Source organism: Sinocyclocheilus grahami, unplaced genomic scaffold (assembly GCF_001515645.1).
Source record: "Sinocyclocheilus grahami isolate Dianchi unplaced genomic scaffold, SAMN03320097.WGS_v1.1 scaffold1714.1, whole genome shotgun sequence".
NCBI classification, from domain to species: domain Eukaryota; kingdom Metazoa; phylum Chordata; class Actinopteri; order Cypriniformes; family Cyprinidae; genus Sinocyclocheilus; species Sinocyclocheilus grahami.
In genome coordinates, this window is record NW_015506893.1 from 51,531 (window position 1) to 63,367 (window position 11,837).

Consider the following 11,837-nt stretch of genomic DNA (forward strand, 5'->3'; position numbering starts at 1 on the left):
TTAGAGGTTGCTGCATATAATAATGAAACAAAATGAAAATTCAACATAACAAATCAAGAAAAAAATGAAAACTGTGTAGTTGAAAAATAAATGTAAAATGGGGGACATTTAAAAATGAAATGAAATTTTACAAATTTTCATTGTTTTGGCCACCAGATGGAGAGCAAAACTTCATTTTGCCATCATTAAACAATTAGACCACACATATATTCATCTTTAAGATTAAAACTCCAATATATGTCAGAATATTTATGATATCTGTTCTGTTTTCTCTTTTAACCTCTAGCAGATCTGATGTCATTGACCAGAAGAACAACAGCAGCTGCAGCAGCCACGCCCATCAGAGCAGCGACGACCAATCGGATCACAGCTTCAACTGTATCACAGCAGTGGATGTGAACCTCTGAAAAAACAACAAATAATGAAGCAAATGATAAATTTTCTCATTTCAGTCTCTGACATGCACTCGAAAATATCTCCTTTTCCGCTCAACAGAAGAAAAAAAAAAATCCAAACCGTTTAGAAAGACGTGTAAATGATGACAGAAGCTCATTCATCATTTCTGGCATCTTAAGTAAAGCGCTCTTGATAAATTAACTAAATTAATTCAGTAAATGCATATGCGCTGCCGTACCTGAACATGTGTGACAGAGTTGACTGATGTCCAGATGCTGAGTCTGGTTGCTGATGGGATTGTTGAGCACACAGCTGTAGGTGTTGTTATCCTGATATTCCACCTCCAGAGGTAGAGAGAGACTGATGCTGAGATCAGACACACTGATGCTGGACAATAAACTGTTTCCTTTGTACCAGGAGAGAGTCACATGACCCACATTCACCACTGAACACACCAGTGAACAATTCTGCTGTGATGATGATGAGGATGAGGATGATGAAGAACAGTCTCTGCTGATGACTGGAACAGGCAGACGAGCTGAAAACATGAGACAATAAACAAATCTGGATAAAACTAATCAACAATGTTGAGTGTGTTCACAGTGTGTGTGTGTGTCATCTTAAACTATAAAATATCAGCATGTAAAAAATTTAATAGTTTGAAAGACAAATGATCTCTACTCACCATAGACAAAAACACTGAATGTTTTTGATGACGGTTTCGCTCTATGTATTTCTAGTTTATAATCTCCAGCATGTTCAGTTGAGGTGTTTGTGATGGTCAGAGATACAGTCTGTTTGTCCAGCTTCAGTCTGTCTCTGAATCTCTCATCTGGACCAACAAACCGTCATTCAGTCTGATTCTGAATTAATTATTCTTATGACACCACTTTAATTAAAATATAGGCATATGATTCATAGATCTTTCATCTTTTCAGTATGTAATATCCAGTTTTCAAAAAAAAAGATTGTGACAAATCATTTCACTTTTGTATTTTAGAGGTTGCTGCATATAATAATGAAACAAAATGAAAATTCAACATAACAAATCAAGAAAAAAATGAAAACTGTGTAGTTGAAAAATAAATGTAAAATGGGGGACATTTAAAAATGAAATGAAATTTTACAAATTTTCATTGTTTTGGCCACCAGATGGAGAGCAAAACTTCATTTTGCCATCATTAAACAATTAGACCACACATATATTCATCTTTAAGATTAAAACTCCAATATATGTGAGAATATTTGATATCTGTTCTGTTTTCTTCTTTTAACCTCTTGTAGATCTGATGTCATTGATCAGAAGAACAACAGCAGCTGCAGCAGCCACGCCCATCAGAGCAGCGACGACCAATCGGATCACAGCTTCAACTGTATCACAGCAGTGGATGTGAACCTCTGAAAAAACAACAAATAATGAAGCAAATGATAAATTTTCTCATTTCAGTCTCTGACATGAACTCGAAAATATCTCCTTTTCCGCTCAACAGAAGAAAAAAAAAATCCAAACCGTTTAGAAAGACGTGTAAATGATGACAGAAGCTCATTCATCATTTCTGGCATCTTAAGTAAAGCGCTCTTGATAAATTAACTAAATTAATTCAGTAAATGCATATGCGCTGCCGTACCTGAACATGTGTGACAGAGTTGGAGTTGTGATGTTTGTGATGGTCAGAGATACAGTCTGTTTGTCCAGCTTCAGTCTGTCTCTGAATCTCTCATCTGGACCAACAAATGTGTTGAAGATTCCAAAATTTCTTCTGATTTGAGCTATCAGAGATTTTTTAGCTCCAAATTTCCACAGTATATAATCATCATCACGCATTTCAGTAACATCAGCGTGTAAAGTAACAGAATCTCCCTCCATCACTGACACTGACTCACCAAACACACCTGATGAACAAACAGATTGTACACAGATTAAGGTTTCTGTTGTTTATAAATCCTGAAATCAGCTGTAGTTTGGGCAACACTTTATTTCGATAGTCCACTTTAGACATTCTATTAACAGTAAGTAACTTTGCAACTACATGTCAACTAGCAGTTAGTAGAGTATTAGTAAACTGTCTGCTTAATATCTTCTAACACTTTCTTTGTCAACTTATTCTACTAACCCTAAACCTACCCGAACAGTCTACTCGAGAGTTAGTAGACATGGATGAGGATGATGAAGAACAGTCTCTGCTGATGACTGGAACAGGCAGACGAGCTGAAAACATGAGACAATAAACAAATCTGGATAAAACTAATCAACAATGTTGAGTGTGTTCACAGTGTGTGTGTGTGTCATCTTAAACTATAAAATATCAGCATGTAAAAAATTTAATAGTTTGAAAGACAAATGATCTCTACTCACCATAGACAAAAACACTGAATGTTTTTGATGACGGTTTCGCTCTATGTATTTCTAGTTTATAATCTCCAGCATGTTCAGTTGAGGTGTTTGTGATGGTCAGAGATACAGTCTGTTTGTCCAGCTTCAGTCTGTCTCTGAATCTCTCATCTGGACCAACAAATGTGTTGAAGATTCCAAAATTTCTTCTGATTTGAGCTATCAGAGATTTTTTAGCTCCAAATTTCCACAGTATATAATCATCATCACGTATTTCAGTAACATCAGCGTGTAAAGTAACAGAATCTCCCTCCATCACTGACACTGACTCACCAAACACACCTGATGAACAAACAGATTGTACACAGATTAAGGTTTCTGTTGTTTATAAATCCTGAAATCAGCTGTAGTTTGGGCAACACTTTATTTCGATAGTCCACTTTAGACATTCTATTAACAGTAAGTAACTTTGCAACTACATGTCAACTAGCAGTTAGTAGAGTATTAGTAAACTGTCTGCTTAATATCTTCTAACACTTTCTTTGTCAACTTATTCTACTAACCCTAAACCTACCCGAACAGTCTACTCGAGAGTTAGTAGACATGTAGTTGCAAAGTAATGAGAATTAGTTGACATGTAGTTGACATGTAGTTACAAAGTTACTTATAGTTAATAGAATGTCTAAAGTGGACTATCGAAATAAAGTGTAACCGTAGTTTGTAGTTTGATCTTTAGATGTGAATTGAAGAACAGCAGCAGACACACAAAAGAGCTGGAAGCCATACATGGGAGAAATACGAATCTGATAGTAATAAAATGTTTATTGCAGCATCAGTCTGTCAGTGTGGCCAATGGTCAATGCTGATACTGAGCGCCTTTAACTTCTGAGATGTCTACTGTAAAGTGTTTGTTTGGGCTGTCACCACTAGGAGGTAGTATGTGCACAGTGAGGGGTTTTCAAAACATACATTCACTCATAAATAGAAGAAAGGAGGCAGGGGTGGAGCTGGGTGGCAGATGGAGTGGCAACCGGCACCCAAAAGCATTGCTGCCCCGTCTGCAACCAAAGATTTAACTTCTATTTTATACATGTAAGCAGTGTTTCCCATACCGCTTTTTAGCAGCCTAAGATTGAGAAATAATGGACAGAAAACACATTTTAGACAGCCTAAATTAACACAAAATACATTTTTCCATTCCACTCTTCTACTTTTTCCATTGTTTTTCCATGTAAACATGCACTAGACAGACATGTTGCCCGCTGTGCTCACATCTCGCGTGTTTTGCAGATTGTTATTTCTTTACTTCGTTTTTTAATGAATGCTCAAAAAATACGGGTAGTAACAACAATGAGAAACAAAATAAAACTGAAGAAAGAAAATAAAAAGGAAGAGGTATTAAATGCATTAAAAACTAGCAATAGTTTTGACATTTACAAGTCACTAAATATACAGGAAAAGAACTGCAAACTGATTGTGCTTACATTTTTTTTGTTCTGAGATATTTTAACTAATATGAGGACTATTGCTTAAATTGTATTAAAACAAACAAACAAAAAAAGAGGTCTAGAATTTGAATCTGTGAATGTGGAATTTTGCAAGCAACCGAATCAGATTTATTACTTAAATCAATGATTAGAATATAAACAAACACACCTGATGAACAAACAGATTGTACACAGATTAAGGTTTCTGTTGTTTATAAATCCTGAAATCAGCTGTAGTTTGGGTAACACTTTATTTCGATAGTCCACTTTAGACATTCTATTAACAGTAAGTAACTTTGCAACTACATGTCAACTAGCAGTTAGTAGAGTATTAGTAAACTGTCTGCTTAATATCTTCTAACACTTTCTTTGTCAACTTATTCTACTAACCCTAAACCTACCCGAACAGTCTACTCGAGAGTTAGTAGACATGTAGTTGCAAAGTAATGAGAATTAGTTGACATGTAGTTGACATGTAGTTACAAAGTTACTTATAGTTAATAGAATGTCTAAAGTGGACTATCGAAATAAAGTGTAACCGTAGTTTGTAGTTTGATCTTTAGATGTGAATTGAAGAACAGCAGCAGACACACAAAAGAGCTGGAAGCCATACATGGGAGAAATACGAATCTGATAGTAATAAAATGTTTATTGCAGCATCAGTCTGTCAGTGTGGCCAATGGTCAATGCTGATACTGAGCGCCTTTAACTTCTGAGATGTCTACTGTAAAGTGTTTGTTTGGGCTGTCACCACTAGGAGGTAGTATGTGCACAGTGAGGGGTTTTCAAAACATACATTCACTCATAAATAGAAGAAAGGAGGCAGGGGTGGAGCTGGGTGGCAGATGGAGTGGCAATTATATGCTATGTATACTATTACACATAATGCAACCATATCCCCATTTTCCCGACCATTTAACTTTAATAACATTGGATATAATTTCACAGTTTCATTGTGTGTAGTGCAATGGCTTTGGTTCTTGCCATTCAAAGTCTTATTTTGATGCTCTTTTTGTTCTGTTGTTTCTGTGGTTTCGCTCGGTTTTCTTTAGTTTCTACAGTATATTGTTAGCTTTCCATGGCTTTTGATTTCCCCTTCACCTGTGTCTAGTTTAGTTTCTTTCTAATCTCTTGTATTTATAGCCCTGTGTTTTATTCATTAGTTACTTCTTTAACACAAACTCTTGGGTTGCATTTACCTTTGTCTTGGATTATTGCTATTTCTTAGATTACCATCTTTATTTATTAATAAAATCCTGCTGCTATTAGATCCTTTGCCCCTACAGCAAAATTCTAACTAGGATAGTTAGGTTGTAGTTAAACTAACACATGAATTGGATAACTTTAATTGAGGTGACATTATAAAGTTTTTTGTGATGGTTTTGACTAGATCCTGAGCTCAGTAAGGCCAATAAACACAAGAGCTGCCGCTGAGTCAAGTGTTTGTGGAAGAGGTTTGTCTTTGGTTGCTTCGTGAAAGTTGTCTCAGCAGATCAGGTGAAGACTGGGAACTTCATTTCAGACACATTTTATTTTTATCACACTGAGTGAGCTGGGTTTAACTGTTAAACATGCGCTGCACGATCTTTTCTCAAAACTAGCTTCTCTTTTTTTCATCATTTTTGCTCAGTGACTTAATCTGCAGAGGCAGTCATTTTTTGTGGATGTATGAAGTCAGTTTGCGTGCACACATCCATGCCGTAATACATGCTGGGTGCTATTGTTGAGTTTGGCAGCATGCACTGCGGCATGAGTCTTTTGTTTTGTTGATTGTCACCATTACTGAGTTTGGTAGGCTGAGTTTTGATGTCTATATGTGACAGTTCAAACTTTCCCATGCAAAATCATTTTCAAAGCAGTTGCAATGGCTGTACACTCTTAAAAATAAAGGTGCTTCAAAAGGTTATTCAAGCGATGCCATAGAAGAACCATTTTTGGTTCCACAAAGAACCATTCAGTCAAAGGTTTTTTAAAGAACCATCTCTTTCTTACCTTTTTGTAATCTAAAGAACCTTCTTTCACCACAAAGAACCTTTTGTGAAACAGAAAGGTTCTTCAGATGTTAAAGGTTCTTTATGGAACCATTTAGAAAAAAAGGTTCTTCTATGGCATCGTGAAGCACCTTTATTTTTAAGAGTGTACTTAAAGGGATACTCCACCCCAAAATGAAATTGTCATTAATCACTTACCGCCATGCCGTTCCAAACCCGTAAAAGCTTTGTTCATCTTCGAAACACAATTTAAGATATTTTGGATGAAAACCGGGAGGCTTGTGACTGTCCCATTGACTGCCAAGTAAATAACACTGTCAAGGTCCAGAAAAGTATGAAAGACATCGTCAGAATAGTTCATCTGCCATCAGTGGTTCAATCTGAATTTCATGAAGCGACGAGAACACTAAGTGATTAATGACAATTTTCATTTTGGGGTGGAGTAACGCTTTAAAGTAATTTAACATAAACCAAGGTCCTAGTGCCCTACTCTATAATGGTGCCTTCACATCTTAAACATTTCAAACTAACTCTTACTAGAACTAAACCTCAAACTAAATTGACAACTTTTACACCCAAACTTGCTTTTAAAAAGTGATCATGGCAACACTGTTTAAAATGAAGGAAACAGCCTAGCGAGCATAAGTTCTATTAGATATGTATTTATTTATTTATTACAATCTCAAGTATTTGTAAAGGCTGCATTATTTATTTATTGATGGTGGAACTGAATGCATTAGAGCTCCACAAAAATAACATGCAACTGTAAAAAATAAAAAAATAAAAAGGTGTTTGTAACTTACCAACCAGATGGCAACAGCACAAACAGCAAAACACCAATGTGTGAAACATTTTCACCATCAGTTCAGTGGTCTGAAATTGTTTCAGTCAAATTTGAAACCTTGCAGTAAAGTTGTGTAGAGAACAAGCTGTTAACAATGTGAACTATAGCTTTCAGTCACGTGACCGGCTCGAAAACCTGGAGGGCAAACCATCCATAGAACTGCAGCATAAGCCTCGCCCCCAATTCAGCACCCACCTCTTTAGGTACACAACTACTGAGGGGAAAAAAATGGCATCTTTCTAATACTGCTGAAGTAGTAACAGAATCAAGATGAGACAAGAATGTAATTCTAGCATTCAGAATAACAGTTGCCAATTCAGTTGCAATATACAATGAAGAAAATTGCTTACCTTAAAAACTTTTTTCCTGCTTTTGCGGAAAGAGAAGTCCTTGATAATGTCACTGAAGTCCAGGGATCGGAGAATGTCACTTTCCAGGGACATCAAGGTAAGATGGTTTAGCCTCTCTTGTAACATGGATGAACGGAGATGGTTTTTGACTAAAGACAGTTTGGAAAAGGAACGCTCTCCACTGGCGTTAGTCACAGGCAAAGTCAAGAAAATACAAAGAGCTATGTCCACATTAGGGAACACAGACTGCAGGAGCTGAAGCAAGGCAACAACACTTTTGCTTTTTTCATTTTTTGTAAAGTCCTTGAATTGGGCAACTTCATCAGGGATGAAGAGGAAAAGAAAACTCAAGCCTACTGAAGACAAGTAGACAGTCAAAACAATTACAACAGAACAAAGACACATAAGAAATCAACCTACTTGGAAAAACTTTTAAAGCATTGAAAAATAGAAATATTATATTGTAATCAAATGTACAAATATACTGCATAGTCTTCACTGTATAAATCCATTCTTATTTATTTTACAAACATTATTCAGTCAAGGACATTGGCACAGGGCAACAGCAAAGGGCTGCTGTCACTTTAAAACCTCATGATCTCATATACTAATAGTAATACACATGTTAAATACTTTAAATACTGATGTTCATTCAAGACACAAACGATATTGGGGGTGGTACTACCTCCCTGAAATGAATTTTTGCAGGGTGGGATGTCTGCTTTTCCAGCTCGATGACTTTCCCCTTGCATTCCTTAACTTCTTCGGCATTGAACTGCATGGCTTTTGTTAGGCTAGCAATCATGCTGCTACTCTGTTTAGCTTGCTCTCGAAGTTGCGTCAGTTGCTCATTGAAGTTCTTTTCCAAACTCTGAATGGCTTCCAGTATGGTCAGGTTAGAGACCTCAGTTTCCTTTAATGTAGTTTTGCTCTATTTCCCAGCTGGAATCTTGCTTGGAGTTGTCGGTGTGGAGTGTTTTCTTTTACTGATTGATTGTGCTAACCTCCATATCGTAGTCATGGTCGGCAGATTGTTCGAGAATCTTAGTGCTCATCGCAGCTTGCTTCTTTTCACTGTCCCCCTCTTTAATTATCAGTCTGGCCGGTTTGATCATACGTTTTCATTGTTTGGAGCGTCTTTATAAGCTGATAATCAAGATTTGAGACAATTTTTCTTCTGTCTCTGACGCGAGCGACTGTTCAACATATCATCTTGGCCGGAAATCTCCATTCGCCTCGTTTTAAAATTTCTTCCGTTTGTAAACACGTACAAATGATAAAACTTTTACTCCATTATCTATTAAATTTTTCAATAGAGTGGTGGAACTATGTAGGCGGATCGGCTGTTAGCATCGCATTGGTTCCCTCGACAAAAAGCCAATGGGATTTTTCCATAGGCTTTTGGATTATAGCAAAATATAAGCTCTGTTTTCAATCATAGTTCATGAAACTTACACGTTTTGTCCATCAAGATAATCTTCACAAAATAATACACTTTTATGAATTTTGGAGCCTAAATAAAAGCACCAGAACTTAAAAGCTAAAGTTAGGCTATAAACATACAGCATCACGGTCGCTCGCATTCAGCGTCACCAGCACCACACTTCCGACAACTTTTCAAACTTATTTTTAACGTGTTCAATGAAAAGGATTTACTCTGTATATGAATTTTAATCTACGAACCTTTTCATATAAACTGGAATAAATACAAAACTAGAGCCAAACTAAAACTGAAATGAGACATTAGTAATAAATAGTTTAGTGAATAAATGAAATAATCATAACTAAAGGACATATGAAAGCACGCATTTCTGTACATTTCGAAATAAGGTGCATTAAAAGTGAATAAATCTTTGATTCAGATGAATATTTTAATTAAAAACGTGTCTCCATGTACTATTCAATAAAATTCTAGTGCATTTAATATATGAAATAACAGCAGAATAAGTGAGGTTTTTTGGATATGGTAAGATTAAACTTATTTTAGTGAATAAAGTAACATTTCAGCTATCGTTTTGTTAGGATGGGTACACAAAATGTAATTTTTTCCTTGCTTCTAGAAAATCTTAATCTATATGTTTTATAACAGCTGCTTGTGGCTGCAAACATTTCATTTTAACATGGCTTTAAGCACTATGCATCATTAAAGTTTAACTTTTACCGTGTTTACATGGAATAATCATATGACTTTACCTTATGGTCCGAACCCAGAGTCTCTGCATCAGTAGGAAAGCGATAAAATGAGCATCTTCCATCAAAAGACTTGTGTTGCATTTCGGGGCAAAGCAAAAAAAAAAAAATATTGTCAAACAACAATATAAAATGTGGTAAACTATTAATTGGTTATTCTACAATGAATTGCACTATAAATTATACACTACGATTGGAAAATACTGTAAATTGATCACCTTCTGCTGAAAAACAATCTGATTCAAACTCCATTCTAGCACACCCTAATGTTAGGGAGATCAGATCTCCTTAAAGGACCAATACATTTTGGGTTGATTTAAATTTTTATATTTGTAACCCTACTAATATGACCCACAGTTTGGTCCGTGTAACCCTTTGCAGTTCTTTGTTCAATTCGCACCATCAAAATGAACCAAATGAAAAGTTGGCTTCAAACTTTCATTGGGATGTTGAGAGCTTCGGGATACAGGTTGGGCAGGGGCGGCACCAGAGAATTTTGAACGCAGGTGCTGAGGGGATGCTAGATCATTGACAGAGGGAGCTGGGCAATTCAGGGCTCCAGACTCATTCCTCCCACTGGTCGCTCTTTTGCGACTAACTTTCTCAGTTTTTTTTTTTTTTTTTGCTACAACATGGGATTGTTTTTTTAGGCCAAGGTATTACTTTACATTAAGGTGATTACTATTTGAGCAAATTATATTCTCATGTAAAGATTTCATGTTAAAAGAAGCATATTCTGTACATACTTAAAAAAAAAAAAAAGGGAAATAAGGATTGGAGAAACTTAAGACCTAATGTACTTCATTAACACAGGACACACACAAAATTAAGAACAGTTAATGTAGGCTTAATTAGAGCTGGAAAACAGCTCCTGATCATATGTATTCATCTGCATGAGATGATTTGCCAGATGATTTATTATGTAAGTATAGGACCTATATGGTTCATAGATTTACATCAGTTCAGTAGGTGGTTTTCAGTTGAAGGTGCTTTATTTGGCATGACATATTTCTATATTTAGAATTAGGCTACATCCAAATCATTTGTAGTATTGCTAAAAAAAAGTAAGCATGATAATAAGAAGAAGAAGAAAAAGAAGAAGAAAGGAGTTTAATTAATAAAGCCATATAAAGATGCCACTACAGAGTAAAATTAAATATTGAAGAATAGTCATCGTTTTGGACACCAGATGGTCCTGATGTAGCTACACCATATTGAAACAATTCGGGTAATGAAGCTTTTACGATCCAAAATAGAGCATTGGTAAGCAAAGCTTCGTTTTACAGTCACTAAACAATTAGACCACACATATTTGTATCTTTAGAATACAGAATACAACTCCAAGATATATCCCAAGATCTATCCCAATATTTTTAGTTCAGTATATGAAGTCTTATCTGTTTTCTTTTAACCTCTTGTAGATCTGATGTCATTGAGCAGAAGAACAACAGCAGCTGCAGCAGCCACGCCCATCAGAGCAGTGACGACCAATCGGATCACTGCTTCAGCAGCATCATAACCGTGGACGTGAACTTTTGGGAAAAAAACAAATAAATAAATAGAAACAAATGAGCAATGATAAAACAGACCTGTGCTTCTAAACGGTCTCTTTTAGGAACTCACAATTACAAGAATCTTAAGAATATTATCTGCAAAAACTCAAATCTGCTTAGAATAAGTGAGAACAGAAGTTGTTTTTTTTGTTAGTTTTTTTTGCTTTTTGCTAAATAACTATTGGCGTCTTAAAAGTTTAGCAGTCTGGTAACAGCAAGCATTGACGTACCTGCATGTGTCTTACAGAGTTCAGTGATGTTAGGATGTTCACATTTTGGCACTACTGCTGCTGCTGATGAAGAGTTACTGCTGATTACAGGAACAGCCAGAGGAGCTGGAAATATGAGAGAAGAAAGAATAAATCAGAATAGCCTGTTTATTGCACCTTCAGTCAGTCAGTCAGTGTATGTCTCATCAATACTGATACTGATAGGCTACTGAAAGTAGCTATTAACTCTAATTAGTTGTTCCCAAGGACTCAAAGACCTGAAATGGGTGTTTCGGACAAAGGAGACGTGCAAAAGGGGTCCAGAACGTAAAAGTGCATTTTGAGCTTAAACCACTGGGAGGCAGTGTGCAAAAACAGGTGTTCACTCGAAGGAGGAGGAGGCTTGAGTGGAGTGAACTTATCATTTCTCAAAGTAAAAAAAAAAAAAAAAAAAAAAAGTTGTTAATGAAGAATTTTTTTAAAAG

General features: G+C 36.0%; 1 protein-coding gene across 1 annotated transcript in view; it reads right to left on the bottom strand.

The window, feature by feature from the left end:
• Nucleotides 1–275: 275 nt before the first annotated feature.
• Nucleotides 276–11,837, bottom strand: part of LOC107572187 (uncharacterized) — an 89,687-nt gene continuing 78,125 nt past the window's right edge. Inside the window, exons 18-22 of the mRNA XM_016258606.1 lie at nt 5,415–5,420; nt 2,768–3,052; nt 2,522–2,605; nt 1,672–1,794; nt 276–403 (exon numbers count right to left, since the gene is read on the bottom strand). Coding sequence (XP_016114092.1) covers nt 276–403; nt 1,672–1,794; nt 2,522–2,605; nt 2,768–3,052; nt 5,415–5,420 — 626 coding nt within the window. The remainder of the gene's footprint in view (nt 404–1,671; nt 1,795–2,521; nt 2,606–2,767; nt 3,053–5,414; nt 5,421–11,837) is intronic.